This window comes from Anolis sagrei, chromosome 1, assembly GCF_037176765.1.
Source record: "Anolis sagrei isolate rAnoSag1 chromosome 1, rAnoSag1.mat, whole genome shotgun sequence".
Classification (NCBI taxonomy): Eukaryota; Metazoa; Chordata; class Lepidosauria; order Squamata; family Dactyloidae; genus Anolis; species Anolis sagrei.
The window spans coordinates 5,908,379-5,928,860 of NC_090021.1; the positions used below are offsets into that span (position 1 = coordinate 5,908,379).

Sequence of the window (20,482 nt, forward strand, 5' to 3'; positions counted from 1 at the left end):
TCAACAGCGCATAAAAATCTCACTGATAAAATTATAAAAATATGAAAATTATTAAATTCCTACAATGCAGTGGAACCTGTGGGCCAGCTATCTGCCAGTACTATGATGATTCATCATGTTGACCATGGATTACTCAAGAGAGCTGGAGAGCCACCCCCGAGAAGGCCCTCTCTTGTCCCCACCAACCATGCTTGGGAGGAGGGAGCAAGCTTGTTTTCTGCTTCCTTGGAGACTAGGACGCGGAACAATGGCTTCAAACTACAAGAGAGGAGATTCCATCTGAACATTAGGAAGAACTTCCTGACTGTGAGAGCCGTTCAGCAGTGGAACTCTCTGCCCCGGAGTGTGGTGGAGGCTCCTTCTTTGGAAGCTTTTAAGCAGAGGCTGGATGGCCATTTGTCAGGGGTGATTTGAATGCAATATTCCTGCTTCTTGGCAGGGGGTTGGACTGGATGGCCCATGAGGTCTCTTCCAACTCTTTGATTCTGTGATTCTATGCTTGAGATGGTGGTGGAACTGAGAGAAGGGCCTCCACAGCAGATCTAAATGCCCGTGCCAGTTCATAGAAGGAGATGCGGTCTCAAAGATAGTTTGGACCCAAAGCATATTGGGTTTTATAGGTAATCACCTGCACTTTGAATTGAATTTTGTAGGTGTTGTTATTGTTTACATTTAGTTAATTTCCACATAATTTGTTTTCTCATTAATGTGATTTCATAGCATAGTGATTGCATCTCTATTTACGAACCCACACGATCCCTTTGATCATTCGGAGAGGCCCTGCTCTCGATCCCACCAACATCGCAGGCGCAATTGGTGAGGAAGAGAGAGAGGGCCTTTTCGGTGGTGGCCCCTCGACTCTGGAACTCACTCCCTAAAGACATCAGACAGGCTCCAATTTTGGCAGTCTTCAGGAGGAACTTGAAGACGTGGCTATTCCAGTGTGCCTTCCCGGAATAATAACCCATAGCACTTTGTCCTCCAAAGCACTTTACATTTCTTTAAGTCTGTTTGTATGCCCTTCCACAAACACCACTATCACCTTCCGTTCATGTCCCAGCATTGTTTCCAATTTTAACTCTACATTTGGTCTCCCCGCTGTTTTTAATTATCTGCTGTTTTATTGATAATGTTGTGTATCTTGTCTATGTGTTTTTAATTGCTTGTACTGTGTTGTTATTGCTTGTATTGTTGTGTTTGGGCTCGGCCTCATGTAAGCCGCACTGAGTCCCTTGGGGAGATGGTAGCAGGGTACAAATAAAGTGTTATTATTATTATTATTATTATTATTATTATTATTAAGCCAAAATCTTACATAATAAGTGTAATCTATTGATAGTAAGGGAGCCCCAGGTGGCGCAGTGGGTTAAAGCACTGAGCTGCTGAGCTTGTTGATCGAAAGGTCGCAGGTTCGAATCCGGGGAGCGGCGTGAGCTTCCGCTGTCAGCCCTAGCTTCTGCCAACCTAGCAGTTCGAAAACATGCAAATGTGAGTAGATCAATAGGTACTGCTCCGGCGGGAAGGTAACGGCGCTCCATGCAGTCATGCTGGCCACATGACCTTGGAGGTGTCTACGGACAACGCTGGCTCTTCATCTTAGAAATGGAGATGAGCAGCACACCCCAGAGTCAGACATGACTGGACTTAATGTCAGGGGACTACCTTTACCTTTACCTTTATTGATAGTAAATATAAAGGTTTTCCTCTGACATCAAGTCTAGTCGTGTCTGACTCTGCGCGGTGGTGCTCATCTCCATTTCTAAGACGAAGAGCTGGCATTGTCTGTAGACGCCTTCAAGGTCATTTGGCCTGCATGACTGCATGGAGTGCTGTTACTTTCCCACAGAAGCAATACCTATTGGTCTACCCACATCTGCATGATTTCAAACTGCTAGGTTGGCAGAAGCTGGGGCTAACAGCAGGAGCTCACCCTGCTCCCCGGATTTGAACTGCCGACCTTTTGGTCAGCAAGTTCAGCAGCTCGGTGGTTTAACTGATTAATAGTCCTTGAAACTTCCCTTTTTTATATAATAAGGCTTATTTGCAATTTAATCGTCAATTATATCTTTACTAGACCTACCTTTGTAAAGCTGGCTCACAGTCTTCTACCCAAAGTTATCTGTATTACATGTTTTTTTCCCCAAAATATATGAACTTTGGGCATGTGTTTCAGCTTATTTCTGAGCTTGAAGAAGACTTCAAGAAAATGGCGGTCTCTTCGGGGAGCCCCCTTCCAGAGTCGTTTTCGATGGGCCAGATCTTCCAAGAACTGTTTGCGGAAGAGGTCTTCAGCGTTCCTTTTCTGAAAGCGGCCCTGACTCTCAAGAACAATGGTAAAGGTTATCTGCAAAGAGATTAATATTATAGCTTTATTTCCCAGGTGGGCAAAAGGTCACTTTGGGGCTCCAGAATGTGCCATTTTTTGAGTGTTCAAATGTATTTTGGGATTTTTATTACACCTCGAGAAGTATTCCTCTAACCCGGTGATAACAAATCAGCATTTGCAAGACTTTTCTGTTCGATGTCAGCTGTTGTCAAGATGGAGTTGATCAGGCTCACTTAAACAGATCAGCATACAGCTGAGTCTGTCATTCTCAATATAGGCAAACACTAATACGTTTGCTTTAGAAGTGAACTATGTCCAGCTGACAGTGAAAAGCTATTTTCCTCCCAACCCTGCTATATGCCTGCAAAACGTGGACTGTCTACAGACATCACACTCAACTCCTGTGTTGTATTGTATTGTATTGATTGTTTTGTTATTGCTTTTGTCTATTGACATGTAAGCTGCACCGAGTCCCTTGGGGAGATGGTAGTGGGGTATAAATAAAGTATTATTATTATTATTATTATTATTATTATTATTATTATATGCCTGCAAAATGTGGACAGTCTACAGACATCACATACAACTCCTGGAACAATTACATCAGCACTGCCTCTGGAAAATCCTGCAAATTTCTTGGGAAGACAGGCAGACAAATGTCAGCGTGTTGGAAGAAGCAAAGACCACCAGCATTGAAGTGATGCTCCTACGCCATCAACTCCGCTGGACTGAATGCCACATTGGCTGAATGCCCAATCACCATCTCCCAAAGCAGTTACTCTACTCCCAACTCAAGAACGGGAAACGTAATGTCGGTGGACAGGAAAAGAGATTTAAAGATAAGCTTAAAGTCAGCCTTAAAAACTGTGACATAGACACCAAGAACTGGGAAGCCCTGGACCTTGAGTGCTCTAATGGGAGGTCAGTTGTGACTAGCAGTGCTGCAGAATTTGAAGATGCACGAATGAAGGGAAAAAGGGAGAAATGTGCCAAGAGAAAGAAAGTGCATCAAGCCAACTCTAACCTGGACTGCCTTCCACCTGGAAACCGATGTCCTCACTGCGGGAGAACATGCAGATCAAGAATAGGGCTCTACAGCCACACTACACTATGATTACACTATGAAACAAGACTACACTTGGAAGACCATTATCCTCAGGCTACCAGGGATCACCTAAGAAGAAGAAGAAATGAACTTTGCCCAAAAGCTTCCATCAAAGGAGAGATCATCTCAATGGTTTTAGGTTGCTCTGGCAGTGATTCCAAATGAACCACCAAAGCACCACAGACAGGATCACAACAATAGAATTGCATATAAGGAGACTCGGAACATTACCTGCGATAGCTCATTAATTACTAGATTATTGGACAGATAACAAAATGAATGATGAACCAAAACTCTACTCAGTAGCACCTGTCATACTGTAGAACCAAGAGAATAATGATAATAATAATAACAATAATAATAATAATAATTATTATTATTAGAATTATTTTATCATTGTTGTTTCTGTTGTTGTTACCATTATTCATGCAGTAGAGTCTCGCTTAACCGACATAAACAGGCCGGCAGAACGTCAAATAAATGAAAATATCAGATAACATGGAGTTTCCTACTGTTACCTGTCTGACTTGACTTAGGCGATCCCTTAATGTCCGAGTAGGATATTCTTCCAGGGTAGATCCGTAGGTGACTATGGAGCCCTATTCTTGATCTGCCTCGTCTCCTGCAGTGAGGGCATTGGTTTCCATATAGAAGGTGGTCCCTGTCGGGGTTGGCTTGACACGGCTTCCTCTTGGCACGTTTCTCTCTTTCTCCCTCCATTCGTGCCTCTTCAAATTCTGCAGCACTGCTGTTCACAGCTGACCTCCAGCTGGAGAGGTCAAGGGCCAGGGCTTCCCAGTTCTCAGTGTCTATGCCAGAGATTTTAAGGTTGGCTTTGAGGCCATCTTTAAAACTCTTTTCCTGCCCACCAACATTCCGTTTTCCATTCTTGAGTTCGGAGCAGAGCAACTGCTTTGGGAGATGGTGGTCGGGCATCCGGACAACGTGGCCAGTCCAGCGGAGTTGATGGCGGAGGACCATTGCTTCAATGCTGGTGGTCTTTGCTTCTTCCAAAACGCTGACGTTTGTCCGCCTGTCTTCCCAAGAGATTTGCAGGATTTTCTGGAGGCAGCGCAAATGGAATCATTCCATGAGTTGATTGTGACGTCTGTAGACAGTCCACGCTTCGAAGGCATATAGCTTGGGAGGACAATAGCTTTATAAACAAGTACAAATACACACACACTCACACGCGCGCACAGACACAACACATATACCCAGACTCGGCCATAGCAACGCATGGCAGGGGATGGCTAACAGGATAATTAATCAGATTGTGTTTGTCATTGCCTTAATTCCTCTCCCCTTTCCCAGGTTTCAAGATTGCTGTCCTGACCAACAACTGGCTGGATGACTCCCCCAACAGACTCCACACGGGGCTGGTCTTTTGTCTGCTGCGGAGACACTTTGACCAAGTGATTGAGTCCTGCCGGGTCGGACTGCAGAAACCAGACCCTGAGGTGTATAAATATGCCCTGAAGGAGCTGAAGGCCAAGCCCGAGGAGGTCAGTTGTGGACAGTGGCAAACTGTTGATCTCAGAGGGAGGGTTTTGTTCTTGCTGTGTCTCCATTTACAGAAGTATTCCGGATCTTTTGCACTCCAGCCCCAGAGTCCCCTAATTGTTGGCCAGGCTGTGGCTTCAGGGAGTCAGAGTCCAAAACTAGAGGACGAAAGTTTGGGAATGAGTGATATATGGGGACAAAGCTGGATGCTTTCATGAGCTTCCCCTTCTTTCCACCAGCCAATAAATATTCATCATTTTCCACTGTTTTCATTGTTTCTACTTTGGTGGATGAACTTATAGTTCTGTGATTATCTTTTAGCATCCCCATGAGGAGCGGCTTAAAGAGCTGGACATGTTTAGCTTGCAAAAGAGAAGACTGAGAGGAGACATGATAGACATGTATAAATATGTCTGAACATCAAGCAAAAAGTGGGCGCTAGAAACAACATCATACGAAAGCTGACTGGCACAACCTGGGGATCACAACCAGACACAGTGAAGACATCTGCCCTTGCGCTATACTACTCTGCTGCTGAGTATGCATGCCCAGTGTGGAACACATCTCACCACACTAAAACAGTAGATGTGGCTCTTAATGAGACTTGCCGCATTATCACGGGGTGTCTGCGCCCTACACCACTGAAGAAATTACACTGCTTAGCCAGTATTGCACCACCTGACATCCGCCGGGAAGTAGCAGCCAATAGTAAAAGGACCAAGGCAGAGACATCTCCAGCTCATCCCCTGTTTGGGTATCAGCCAGCACGTCAACGACTTAAATCAAGACATAGCTTTCTTAGATCTACAGAGACATTCGCTGGAACACCCCAGCAAACGAGAGTCCAAAAGTGGCAGGCCCAAACCCAGCACCTCAATCCATGGGTGATACCAGATGAGAGACTCCCCCTGGGCACACAGAAGACAGGGCAACTTGGAAGGCGCTGAACAGACTGTGCTCTGGCACCACGAGATGCAGAGCCAACCTCAAGAAATGGGGCTACAAAGTGGAATCCTCGGCATGCGAGTGTGGAGAAGAGCAAACCACTGACCACCTGCTGCAATGCAACCTGAGCCCTGCCACATACACAATGGAGGACCTTCTTGCGGCAACACCAGACTCACTCCAAGGGGCCAGATACTGGTCAAAGGACATTTAACAAACTACCAAGTTTGCAAAATCTGTGTGTGTGTTTTTTCTTTTCTTTTTAATCTGTGTATTTGTTTTGTTCTGTTAGAATTGTAACACAATGGTATGGTTGCTGATGACACGATAAATAAAAATAAATAAATAAATATGTGAGGGGAAGTCATAGGGAGGAGGGAGCAGGCTTGTTTTCTTCATGGACACAGTGTGATTCCAGGTGTAGTCTGACCAAAGCAGAATAGAGGGGTAGCATGACTTCCCTAGATCTAGACACTAGGCTCCTATTGATGCAGGCCAAAATCCCATTGGCTTTTTTTGCTGCTGCATCACATTCTTGGCTCATCTTTAACTTGTTGTCCATGAGGACTCCAAAATCACTCCATGAGGACTCTAAGAATTCTTCTTCATGGAAAAATAAGACATCCCCTGAAAATAAGTGCATCTTTGGGAGCAAAATTAATATAAGACACTGTCTCATTTTTGTTGAACTGGGGCAATCTGGATTGTATATGGCAGTGTAGATCCAGCTTGGTATCTGAAGTCCAAAAAATATCTGAAGGACCAAAGATTGGGACCTCTTGGTTTAGGGATTTCTTACTCCAACTTTTTGGACTTCTTCCACACTCCAGGTTATTTTCTTGGATGACGTCGGTGCAAACCTGGTCCCTGCGAAGGAGATTGGGATGGCCACCATCTTGGTTCGAGATGAGAAGGATGCCCTGAAGGAGCTGCAGGACATGACCGGCGTTCAGGTAAGATGCTGCTCGGGGACTATTTTCAATACTAATTTGTTGTTTATTCATTCAGTCTCTTCCAACTCTTCATGACTTCCTGGCCCAGCCCACACAAGAGCTCCCTGTCGGCCGTCACCACCCCCAGCTCCTTCCAGGTCAAGCTAGTCCCTTCAAGGATACCATCCACCATCTTGTTCTTGGTTGGCCAACTCTTCCTTTTTCCTTCTCTTTTCCCCAGCATCATTGTCTTCTCTAAGATTTCCTTTCTTCTCATGATGTGGCCAAAGGACTTCATCTTGGCCTCTACTATCCTTCCCTCCAATGAGCAGATAGGCATTATTTCCTGGAGGATGGACTGGTTGGATCTCCTTGCGGTCCAAGGCACTCTCAGAATTTTCTTCCGACACTACAGTTCAAAAGCTGGGTTTTAGCCTGCCACTTTTGGACTCTCACTTGCTGAGGTGTTCCAGCGTTGACCTTGATTGAATTACTGACATTTTATTATACTGTCGAAGGCTTTCATGGCTGGAATCACTGGCTTGTTGTAGGTTTTTTAAAGCTATATGGCCATGTTCTAGAAGCATTCTCTCCTGACGTTTTGCCTGCATCTGTGGCAAGCATCCTCAGAGGTTTTTCTGGCATGTCCTTATGGGTGCCTTAAATACCTCCCCACTTTAAACAGTACCCATTTATCTATTTACATTTTGCTTTCAAACTGATAAGTAAGCAGAAGCTGGGCTAAAGGCCAGGAACTCACCCCAATCCAGGGTTCAAACTCTACCTTTTGATTTGCAAAATCACACCAAATTTGGCAACAAAACATCTCACTACACAAGGAGTGACCATCACTCAAAAAATTATGATTTTGTCATTTGGGAGTTGTAGTTGCTGGGATTTATAGTTCACCTATAATGAAAGAGCATTATGAACTCCACCAATGATGGAATTGAACCAAACTTGGCACACAGGACTCCTATGACCAACAGAAAATACTAGCAGCGTTTGGTGGGCATTGACCTTGAGTTTGAGAGTTGTAGTTCACCTACATCCAGAGAGCACTGTGGACTCAAACAATGATGGATCTGGACCAAACTTGGCATGAATATTCCATATGACCAAATATGAACACAGAAGGAATTTGGGGGAAATAGACTTTGGCATTTGGGAGTTGTAGTTACTGGGATTTATAGTTCACCTACAATCAAAGACTATTCTGAATGAACCCCACAAATGACAGAATTGGGGCAAACTTCCCATGCAGAACCCCCATGACCAACAGAAAATACTTAAAGCCATCCAGTCCAACTCCCTTCACCAGGGCAAGAAAACGTAATCAAAACCCTCCTGACAGAGAGCCATCCAGCCATAGATATAGATAGATAGATATGATTCATACACACACAGATAAAGTATTATAGATTTGAAAGGGACTACTGAAGATGGACAATTATATGTTGCATGTTCCAGAGTAGGCAAACCAGACAATCTCTACGTCAACACTGTCAAAGAAACATCAAGAAATACTGTTTACCCACAAGTATAAAGACATTACAGCACTTTCTAATTACTTTATTTTCCATATCACCAGACTGGGCCACAGCAACGCGTGGCAGGGGACCGCTAGTTATTATTATTATTATTGTTATTATTAGTTCTCCAGTGCAGATGCACCTTTGATTAATGGCATGGCATTCTGGAGATACGGAGGAGGAGGCTGGCCTTCCCATGGCTCCATGAAACTGCATGTTTCAGCACCAAAGCAAGGATGCTAACCATACCAGTTTGCCTGTGCATTGCCTTGAATGCAAAAGGATGGATTTTGATGCTAATCCTTTGCTTGAAGCCTCTGTCAGTAGCACTGGCAGCATTTCCCAGCCAAAACAAAACTCAAAAAAAGCTGTACAGTATCTTCCTTGCTCTGCAAAAGGTAGCTCACGTAGCAGCTGATTCTTGGAAAGTGGATCTTCCTCGTCTCCGGAAGGCCATTTCTGCCTCTTTCTCTCAGGAGAGCGACTTAAAGCTGCGGAAACGTTTGCCTCTGTGCTTGTGCATTGGCCCAGACAGTCTACCTTTGCACTTGGCAGCTTTTAAAAAAAAAGAGAGAGAGAGAAAGAATACAAAGGGCACTTAGAAACGATGAGGCTTTTGGATCTTCTTAATTGTATTGCATTACACTATGTAACAGTATTTGAATTAGGTTCTTGTGGGTTTTTTCGGGCTATAGGGCCATGTTCTAGAGGCATTTTCTCCTGACGTTTCACCTGCATCTATGGCAAGCATCCTCAGAGGTAGTGAGGTCTGTTGGAAATAGGAAAAAGGGGTTTATATATCTGTGGAATGACTGGGGTGGGGCAAAGAGCTCTTCTCTGCTGGAGCTAGATGTGAATGTTTCAACTGACCACCTTCATTAGCATTCAAAGGCCTGGCTGAGCCTGGGAAAATCTTTTGTTGAGAGGTGTTAAATGTGCCTGGTTGTTTCCTCTCTGCTGTTTTGCTGTTGTAATTTTAGAGTTTTTTAATACTGGTAGCCAGATTTTGTTCATTTTCATGGTCCCTTCCTTTCTGTTGAAATTGTCCACAATTGTCCACCAAACGCAGCGCCCAGACACGCATCAAGGAACATGAAAGGCACTGCAGACTACTTCAACCAGAGAAGTCAGCCATAGCAGAGCACCTGATGAACCAGCCTGGACACAGCATATTATTTGAGAACACAGAAGTGCTGGACCACTCCAACAACCACCATGTCAGACTACACAGAGAAGCCATTGAAATCCACAGCATGTGGACAATTTCAACAGTAAGGAGGAGACCATGAAAATGAACAAAATCTGGCTACCAGTATTAAAAAACAACCAGGCACATCTTAACACCTCTCAACAAAAGATTTTCCCAGGCTCAGCCAGGCCTTCAAATGCTAATGAAGGTGGTCAGTTGAAACATTCACACCTAGCTCCAGCAGAGAAGAGCTCTTTGCCCCACCCCAGCCATTCCACAGATATATAAACCCACTGTCCTAATTCCAAGAGACGTCACTACCTCTGAGGATGCTTGCCATAGATGCAGGCGAAACGTCAGGAGAAATTCCTCTAGAACATGGCCCTATAGCCCAAAAAAACCCACAAGAACCTAGTGATTCCAGCCATGAAAGCCTTCGACAGTATTTGAATTTTTTTGTTACCAGTTTGGAAGTGTTATTTACTGTTTAATTGTGCAGTCCTTACTTTGAAAGTACCAATACGTATTCTACCAAAAGAACAAAGTGCTTTGTTTCAAAATGCTCTTCCAACAGTCACCAGCCAATCCCTCTGTAATGCCAGAAAGCCAACCTTAAGAACTGTGGCATAGACACCAAGAACTGGGGAGCCCTGGCCCTCAAACTACAAGAGAGGAGATTCCATCTGAACATTAGGAAGAACTTCCTGACTGTGAGAGCCGTTCAGCAGTGGAACTCTCTGCCCCGGAGTGTGGTGGAGGCTCCTTCTTTGGAAGCTTTTAAACAGAGGCTGGATGGCCATCTGTCAGGGGTGATTTGAATGCAATATTCCTGCGTCTTGGCAGGGGGTTGGACTGGATGGCCCATGAGGTCTCTTCCAACTCTTTGATTCTATGATTCTATGATTGAGCGCTCCAGCTGGAGGTCGGCTGTGACCAGCAGTGCTGTTGAATTCAACGAGGCACGAATGGAGGATGAAAGAGAGAAATGTGCCAAGAGGAAGGTGCGTCAAGCCAACCCCAACTGGGATCACCTTCCACCTGGAAACCAATGCCCTCACTGCGGGAGAAGATGCAGATCAAGAATGCCAGTAAGATAATGCTCCATAGTCACCTACGGACACACCAGTACACTGATCTTGGAAGACTATCCTACTTGGACAACGAGGGATCACCTAAGAAAGTACTACGCGGCTGGCGGGGACAAGAGACAGGGCCTTCTTGGTGGTGGCTCCCCGGCTGTGGAACGCCCTTCCCACAGATATTAGATTAGCACCATCTTTAATGGTCTTCCGCAAAAAAGTAAAGACCTGGTTATTTGTGCAGGCGTTCGAATAATTAGTGCAAAGACTGGTAATGACATAGGAATGGAACAATGGATGACGAATTTGGATCATGTTTTTAGTGACGAGACGCCAGTGAATGGTTATCGTGGTAATTGTGTATGAATTGTATATTAGATTAGGTTGTTAACTGTTTTATATTGGTGTTGAATTCTGCTGTGTTCTGTGTCTTGTGAACCTCTGTGAGTCGCCTTCGGGCTGAGAACAGCGGTATAGAAGCAAAGTAAATAAATAAATACTACGAGCTCCATGCGTTTGCATGTAAATATTGAAAAGCATATTGTAGTGCAGGTATGGGCAAACGTGGGCCTACTGGCTCTTCAGAATTGTGGAAGTTGAAGTCCAAAACACCTGGAGGGACGGCCCAAGCTTGCCCATGCCTGGTGTAATGTATCATAGAGAGACAATGTTCTTTGTAGTTCTTTGCTTCAGTTTTAGTTGTGTTTTGTTTGCTCTTTGTTTAAACCCTCGCACTCATTGAGCAATCCATATGCTGAACATTGGACTCCGCTGTCATGGTTTTGAGAGCTAAACAAGGCGATAGAAAGGAAGGAACGGCGTGAAGTGACAAAATGGAAAAGGTAGGGAAGGAGCTGCCGAGATTGTAGAGGGCATGATCATCATAATCATAATTTAGTTCTTACCCAACTCCCCTCTATTCTGCTTTGGTTAGGCCACACCTGGAATATTGTGTCCAATTCTGGGCACCACAATTCAAGAGAGATATTGACAAACTGGAATGTGTCCAGAGGAGGGCGACTAAAATGATCAAGGGTCTGGAGAACAAGCCCTATGAGGAGCGGCTTAAGGAGCTGGGCATGTTTAGCCAGCAGAAGAGAAGGCTGAGAGGAGATATGATAGCCATGTATAAATATGTGAGAGGAAGCCATAGGGAGGAGGGAGCAAGCTTGTTTTCTGCTTCCATGGAGATTAGGACAAGGAACAATGGCTTCAAACTACAAGAGAGGAGATTCCATCTGAACATGAGGAAGAACTTCCTGACTGTGAGAGCCATTCAGCAGTGGAACTCTCTGCCCCGGAGTGTGGTGGAGGCTCCTTCTTTGGAAGCTTTTAAGCAGAGGCTGGATGGCCATCTGTCAGGGGTGATTTGAATGCAATATTCCTGCTTCTTGGCAGAATGGGGTTGGACTGGATGGCCCATGAGGTCTCTTCCAACTCTTTGATTCTAGGATTCTATGATTCTAAGGCAGGGCACGAGATATTTACAAATACTGGAATATGGCAAGTTGACTTCTAGTTTTACTCTTTAAAAATATTTTTTTAAAATATTTATTTATGTGTTTTTAAGCATCCATTATATATAAGGTGTTGCTGGGGGACTCCGCAGCCATTGTTCTGTGGTGTCCCGCAGGGCTCAATATTGTCCCCCATGTTGTTTAATGTCTACATGAAGCCATTGGGCAAGATCATCCAGAGTTTTAGAGTCATCTGTACGCAGATGATGTCCAACTCTATTACTCCTTTCTACCTTCTGCTAAGGAGGCTGTCCTAGCCTTGAACCGGTGCCTGGCTGCTGTGATGGTCTGGATGAGGGCTAACAAATTGAAGTTGAATCCAGACAAGACAGAGGTCCTCCTGATCAGTCGCAAGGTCAAACAGGGCACAGGGTCATAGCCTGTGCTGGACGGGGTTACACTTCCCCTGAAGGCACAGGTTCACAGCTTGGGAGGGATCCTGGACTCATCGCTGAGTCTGGAACCCCAGGTTGCTGCGATGGCCAGGGCAGCTTTTGCACAGTTAAAACTTGTGCGCCAGCTGCACCCGTACCTTGGGAGGTCTGACTTGGCCATGGTGGTCCATGCTCTGGTTACATCCTAAATAGGCTACTGCAGTGCACTGTATGTGAGGTTGCCTCTGAAGACTGTTTGGAAGCTTCAGCTAGTCCAACGCTCGACAATCAGGTTGCTCATGAGAGCAGGGTACCAAGAGCGCACAACACCCTTGTCACGCCAGCTCCATTGGCTGCCCGTTAGATTCTGAGCACAATTCAAAGTGCTGGCTTTGGCCTATAAAGCCCTTAACGGTTCTGGCCCAATTTACCTGTCTGAACGTATCTCTTGCTATGAACCATCAAGGACCTTAAGGTCATCTAGGGAGGCTCTGCTCTTGGTTTCTGCCAAGCAATGCTGCCAAGCTCTTGCTGCCAAGCAATGGAAAGAGGCCTGGGCAGCAATGAGGAGGAGGAAGTGGAAGGTAAAGAGGGCGACTCTTCTTCCCTCCTCGCTACAGTGCTCCCTCGTTGCGAGGGAACACTGATGTTTCTGTGGGGGAAAGCGAAAGTGTTTTTTGAGATAATGGGAATGCCTTAAACAGTTCCGGCCCAGTTTACCTGGTCCCACCTTCATTGTAGTCGTGTTTGGTGGGGACAAGAGCCAGGGCCTTCTCTGTGGTGGCCCCTCAGCTGTAGAACTCCCTCCCTAAGGAGATTAGATCGGCTCCTGACCTTCTGGAAGAAACTTAAATCCTGGTTATGGGATCAAATGCTTGCAGAATAGACTGTTTTTACTGGTGCAGATTTTATTTGAAGATTTTATTTATACAAACCATCTAGGACCTTAAGATCATCTGGGGAGGCCCTGCTCTCAGTCCCACTGCCATTGCAGTCATGTTTGGTAGGGACGAGAGACAGGGCCTTATTGGCCAAGTGGCAGCAAGAGGCCCCAGTGGCGATGAGTAGTAGACGGAAGAAGGTAAAGAGGGCAAGGAGGGAAGACGACTCCCTCGCCCTCTTTACCTTCATCATCACCGCTGAGGCCTCTTGCTGCCAAGCAATGGAAAGAGGCCCGGGCAGCGATGAGGAGGACGAAGTGGAAGATAAAGAGGGCGAGGGGGCGGCTCTTCTTCCCTCCTCGCTACAGTGTTCCCTCATTGCGATCCCTCATAGTCCGAGGATGATGGTCCTCCAAGTGTAGTATCCTGGCGGTGGGTCCTTAGGTGACTGTGGAGCCCTATTCTTGACCTGCATCTTCTCCCACAGTGAGGGCATTGGTTTCCAGGTGAAAGGCGGTCCAGGTTGGGGTTGGCTTGACGCACCTTCCTCTTGCCACATTCTCTCTTTCACCCTCCATTCGTGCCTCTGCAAATTCTGCAGCATTGCTGGTCACAGCTGACCTCCAGCTGGAGTGCTCAAGGGCCAGGGCTTCCCAGTTCTCAGTGTCTATGCCAGAGATTTTAAGGTTGGCTTTGAGCCCATCTTTAAATCTCTTTTCCTGTCCAACAACATTCCGTTTTCCATTCTTGAGTTCAGAGTAGAGCAACTGCCTTGGGAGATGGTGGTTGGGCATCCGGACAACGTGGCCAGTCCAGCACAGTTGATGGCGGAGTACCATCGCTTCAATGGTGGTGGTCTTTGCTTCTTCCAAAACGCTGACCTTTGTTCGCTTGTCTTCCCAAGAGATTTGCAAGATTTTCCGGAGGCAGTGCTGATGGAATCGTTCCAGGAGTTGCATGTGGACGTCTGTAGACAGTCCACGTCTTGCAGGCGTAAAGCAGGGTTGGGAGGACAATAGCTTTATAAACAAGCACCTTGGTCTTCCTATTGATGTCCCGGTCCTCAAACACTCTCTGCTTCATTCAGAAAAAATAAGAGACCACTAGATGAAGTAATCTTAGATCAGATGACAATGGTGTGATTCTGGGTAAAAAATAGTTTAACACATTCCAAGGGGCCAAATCTAAAGACCATTCCTAATTAGAATATGCTTGTTTGACTCAAAGAGCCAGTTCTGAGATTCTGCAAACCCACTGAACCAATGGATTTATGGAAGTACTAGCTATCCCCTGCCACGTGTTGCTGTGGCTCAGTCTCATGAGCTAGAAAATAAAGTAATGAGAAAGTGTTGGTTTCTAATATATGCTTGTGGGTTAAAAGTATTTCTTGCTGTTTGTCAGCGTTGATGTTGAGATTGTCTGGTTTGCCTGCTCTGGCATATGCAAGATATAATTGTTCTTCTTTAGCGGTCCCTTTCAAATCTATCCTACTATATCTGTGTGCGTGTGAATCATATATATCTACAAGAGAGGAGATTCCATCTGAACATGAGGAAGAACTTCCTGACTGTGAGAGCCGTTCAGCAGTGGAACTCTCTGCCCTGGAGTGTGGTGGAGGCTCCTTCTTTGGAAGCTTTTAAGCAGAGGCTGGATGGCCATCTGTCGGGGTGATTTGAATGCAATATTCCTGCTTCTTGGCAGGGGGTTGGACTAGATGGCCCATGAGGTCTCTTCCAACTCTTTGATTCTATGATTCTATGATTCTATCTATATCTATGGCTGGATGGCTCTTTGTCAGCAGGGCTTTGATTATGTTTTTTGACCTGGTGAAGGGAGTTGGATTCAATGACTTTAAGTATTTTCTGGTGGTCATGGGGATTCTGTGTGGGAAGTTTGCCTCAATTCTGTCATTGGTGGGATTCAGAATGCTCTTTGATTGTAAGTGAACTATAAATCCCAGTAATTACAACTCCCAAATGTCAAGGTCTATTTCCCCCAAACTCCATCTGTGTTCATATTTGGGCATATTGAGTATTTATGCCAAGTTTGGTCCAGATCCATCATTGTTTGAGTCCACAGTGCTCTCTGGATGTAAGTGAACTACAACTCCCAAACTCAGGGTCAATGCCCACCAAACCCTTCCAGTATTTTCTGTTGGTCATGGGAGTTCTGTGTGCCAAGTTTGGTTCAATTCCATCATTGATGGAGTTCGGAGTGGTCTTTGATTGTAGGTGAACTATAAATCCCAGCAACTACAACTCCCAAATGACAAAATCATAATTTTTTGAGTGATGGTCACTCCTTGTGTTGTGAGATGTTTTGTTGCCAAATTTGGTGTGATTTTGTTCATTGGTTCTTTTGTTTTTAAGGTACTCATTATGCACAGAGCATTTTTATATAGATAGATTGACAGAAGTTGCCTGGGTCATTACTTATGGCGCTATAAACTCTTTTTTTCTTTCCCTCAAATTCCCTGTCTCTGCAGCTTCTCAACCAGGAAGAAATCCTTCCGTTGGCATGCGAACCAGAGAATGTGGCTCACGGCTATGTGGCCATCAAGGTAATTGCAGGAAGATCGTATTTGCAATGTAGGGTCACATTTAAGGGCTTTCAGCAGGGAAAATAATTGCAGGTTCAGGTCCAAAACCTTTTGTATAATACACTTTTTACATAGTCCAGAATGCTATTTTTCTCACCTGGAATGAGCAGTGCCTTGGGACATCTCACCAAGGCATGCTGTCAAGTTGCATGGGAGGACCTAGAGAATGACTAGCAAGATGTCCTCTCTAAGGGTGCGTAATATAATTTGACACCACTTTTAAGCCCCATTGTGGAATCATGAGGGTTGTCGTTTGGTGAGACACCAAAGAAGCTAAAGACCTTGTACAACTACCTTCGCATTCAGCCATCCCAGTTAAAGTGGTGCCAAACTGCATTATTAATTAATTCTTCTGTGTAGATGCACCTGGAGACTGAGGAGGGAAAGCGGTGCTGGGAGGTCCTAAATGGCTTTGTGAAAAGAAACTTCTTTATCATAGGATTTGCTAACTGAAATACAGGCTATTTATTTATTTATTTGTTTATCGTGTCAGTGCAACCAGTCGATTATATTACATTTCTAACAGAACAAAGCAAAAACAACAGACAAAATACAGAATTGTGAGTTTGGTATCTGTGGAATAATGTCCAGGATGGGAGAAAGAACTCTTCCCTGCTTGAGGCAAGTGTGAATGTCGCCATTGGCCACCTTGATTAGCATTATTTATTTATTTATTTATCACATCAGGAGCAAACCAAAACAGTTGTATTGCATTAAAACAAACAAACAAACAAAACACGAAATTTGCAGGCTTGGTATTCGATTAAATGTCCTTTGACTAGTATCTGGCCACTTGTGGTGCCTCTGGTGTTGCTGCAAGAAGGTCCTCCCTTGTGCATGTGGCAGGGCTCAGGTTGCATTGCAACAGGTGGTCTGTGGTTTGCTCCTTTCCACACTCGCATGTCGTGGATTCCACTTTGTGGCCCCATTTCATGAGGTTGGCTCTGCATCTCGTGGTTCCAGAGCGCAGTCTGTTCAGCGCCTTCCAAGTCGCCCAGTCCTCTGTGTGCCCAGGGGGGAGTCTCTCATTGGGTATCAGCTATTGGTTGAGGTTCTGGGTTTGAGCCTGCCACTTTTGGACTCTCGCTTGCTGAGGTGTTCCAGCGAGTGCCTCTGTAGATCTTAGAAAACTATTTCTAGATTTAAGTCGTTGACGTGCTGGCTGATACCCAAACAGGGGATGAGCTGGAGATGTCTCTGCCTTGGTCCTTTCACTATTGGCTGCTACTTCCTGGCGAATGTGCTGCTACTTCCTGGCGAATGTCAGGTGGTGCAATACTGGCTAAGCAGTGTAATTTCTCCAGTGGTGTGGGGCGCAGACACCCCGTGATAATGCGGCATGTCTCATTCAGAGCCGCATCCACTGTTTTAGTGTGGTGAGATGTGTTCCACACTGGGCATGCATACTCAGCAGCGGAGTAGCACAGCGCAAGGGCAGATGTCTTCACTGTATCTGGTTGTGATCCCCAGGTTGTGCCAGTCAGCTTTCGTATGATATTGTTTCTAGCACCCACTTTTTGCTTGACGTTCAGGCAGTGCTTCTTGTAGGTCAGAGAACGGTCCAGAGTGACTCCCAGGGATTTGGGTGTGTTGCAATGCTCCAGTGGGATTCTTCCCCAGGTGATCTTCAGAGCTCGGGATGCTTCTCTGTTCTTGAGATGAAGGGCACATGTCTGTGTTTCAGATGGGTTGGGGATCAGCTGGTTTTCCCTGTAATAGGCAGTGTACAGGCTGTAGACCAGGCATGGGCAAACTTGGGCTCTCCATGTGTTTTGGACTTCAACTTCCACAATTCCTAACAGCTTACCGGCTGTTAGGAATTGTAGGAGTTAAAGTCCAAACACCTGGGGAGGACCAAAGTTTGCCAGTGCCTGGTTTAAATCACACCCTTAGTTATATGGTTTGCTCATTTTAATGGTGATTCTGACCCAATGCTTTTCTTTCCCCCTTTCCCCGCTAGCCTCACACTCAGCTGCACTTTGTGGAGATGGGCAGTGGTCCAGTGGTTTGCCTCTGTCACGGCTTCCCCGAGTCATGGCTTTCTTGGAGGTATCAGGTAAGGCGCATTTTAGCTATTGTTGAGGCCTGTGAAAAACAGTCTTTGGCTCCATACCTCTTAATCCACCAAGAGCAAGAACTCCACAAGAACAACCAACGCACAGGAAGATCAGCTTCAGACTGAAACATCTCTCAGGACAAAAGGAGGAGATGCCCTTGACTTATGCATGAGATCAACTTCTACATGAGTAAAGGCCATCCCTGAGTTACAAACATCAGATTTACAAAGGGCTCATATTTAAGGACAGGGGTGATGCAACTGGAAGTGAGAGAAATCTATTCATCGGAAGGAAGGGAAATCCATTGTTGAAGGCTTTCATGGCTGGAATCACTGAGTTGTTGTGGGTTTTTCTGGCTGTATGGCCATGTTCTAGAAGCATTCTCTCCTGACGTTTCACCTGCATCTATGGCAAGCATCCTCAAAGGTTGTGTGGTCTGTTGCAAACTAGGAAAATTGGGTTTATATATCTGTGGAAAGTCCATGGTAGGAAAAAGAACTCTTGTCTGTTGGAGTGTGAATGTTTCAATTGTCCACCTTGATTAGCATTTGATGTCCTGACATTTTTAAGGTGTGGCTTGTTACTGTCTGGGGGAATCCTTTGTTGAGAGGTGTTTAAGTGTTCCTGATTGTTTCTTGTCTGGAGTTCCCCTATGTTTGAGTTTTTTTTCTTTAGGTTCTTGTGGGTTTTTTCGGGCTATAGAGCCATGTTCTAGAGGCATTTCTCCTGACGTTTCGCCTGCATCTATGGCAAGCATCCTCAGAGGTAGTGAGGTCTGTTGGAAATAGGACAATGGGTTTATATATCTGTGGAATGGCTGGGGTGGGGCAAGGAGCTCTTCCCTGCTGCAGCTAGGTGTGAATGTTTCAGCTGATCACCTTCATTAGCATTTGAAGGCCTGTCTGAGCCTGGGAAAATCTCTTGCTGGGAGGTGTTAATCTGTGCCTTTTTTTTCTTTATTTATTGTCATAATTTTAGAGTTTTTAAACACTGGTAGCCAGGTTTTGTTCATTTTCATCCTTTCTTCCTTTCTGTTGAAATTGTCCACATGCTTCTTGTGGATTTCAGTGGCTTCTCTGTGTAGTCTGACATGGTGGTTGTGAGAGTGGTCCAGCATTTCTGTGTTCTCAAATCATAGAATCAAAGAGTTGGAAGAGACCTCATGGGTCATCCAGTCCAACCTCATTCTGCCAAGAAGCAGGAATATTGCATTCAAATCACCCCTGACAGATGGCCATCTAGCCCCCATTTAAAAGCTTCCAAAGAAGGAGCCTCCACCACACTCCGGGACAGAGGGTTTCACTGCTGAACGGCTCTCACAGTCAGGAAGTTCTTCCTCATGTTCAGATGGAATCTCCTTTCTTGTAGTTTGAAGCCATTGTAGTTTGAAGCCAAATAATCTGTTGTGTCCAGGTTGGTTCACCAGGTGCTCTGCTATGGCTGATTTCTCAGGTTGAAGTAGTCTGCAGTGCCTTTCATGTTCCTTGATTTGTTTCTGGGCAATGCTGCTGCGTTGGGTGGTCCCTCTGTAGACTTGTCCACAGCTGCATGGTATATGGTAGACTCCTGCAGAGGGGAGAGTATCCCTCTTGTCCTTTGCTGAATGGAGCATTGGTTGGATTTTCTTAGTGGGTTTGTATATAGTTTGTATGTTGTTTCCTCATCAGCTTCTCTATGTGGTCAGTGGTTCCCTTGATGTATGGTTCCCACAGAAACTCTTCTGTTTGTAACTTGGGGACTGCCTGTGTGTACAGTATGTTTTTCTGTAATATCCATGTTGGCAGCAGTGGTTCCATTCTCCCTAAAATTCCTTTTGGAAGAACCTTCTAATCCCTCGTATATGGCAAGTATTGACTGCAAAAGTCTTGAAAGAAGAGAAAGAGTTTTTGACTTGAGGAGAGGCCTGGGAAAGAGCAAAAAGAAGTTGCTACATGATGTGAATCAACTCTTGTTCTCCCTTCAAGGTTATTGTTTCCCTCCCCTCTATAGATTCCCGCACTGGTTGACGCTGGTTTCCGTGTCATCGCTTTGGAAATGAAAGGCTACGGCGATTCCACAGCTCTGCCAGGTGAGCCGGTGTTTGGCATCCAGACCCAGTTTTGCCTTTGAATCCATGGACCCTCCTTCTCTCACAGGATGGCTATCTGTCGGGAGGGCTTGGATGGTATCTTCCTGTTTGGGGCTCTCTTACAACTCTAGTGAAATGTAGAATGCCTAGGAAGGTGATGGAGTCTCCTCCTATGGAGGTTTCTAAGCAAAGGTGGATGGCTGGGTGGGAATCTGTTCGGAGGGTATGAATTTGTATTTCTCTGCATTGCACAACAACGTTGGGAAGTCTGATCTGGCCACAGTGGTCCATGCTCTTGTTACATCCCAAATAGATTACTGCAACGCGCTCTACGTGGGGTTGCCTTTGAAGACTGTTCGGAAACTTCAATTAGTC

At 45.4% G+C, this 20,482-nt stretch overlaps 1 protein-coding gene across 2 annotated transcripts in view; it reads left to right on the forward strand.

Annotated features, from left to right (window-relative positions):
* EPHX2 (epoxide hydrolase 2) overlaps nucleotides 1-20,482 on the forward strand; it is a 109,247-nt gene that overhangs the window by 22,982 nt on the left and 65,783 nt on the right. For both annotated transcript variants that reach the window (XM_067462580.1, XM_067462574.1), the window contains exons 3-8: nucleotides 2,174-2,333; nucleotides 4,746-4,936; nucleotides 6,710-6,832; nucleotides 15,869-15,943; nucleotides 17,943-18,038; nucleotides 20,029-20,107. In XM_067462580.1, the coding sequence (XP_067318681.1) occupies nucleotides 2,174-2,333; nucleotides 4,746-4,936; nucleotides 6,710-6,832; nucleotides 15,869-15,943; nucleotides 17,943-18,038; nucleotides 20,029-20,107 (724 nt within the window). The remainder of the gene's footprint in view (nucleotides 1-2,173; nucleotides 2,334-4,745; nucleotides 4,937-6,709; nucleotides 6,833-15,868; nucleotides 15,944-17,942; nucleotides 18,039-20,028; nucleotides 20,108-20,482) is intronic.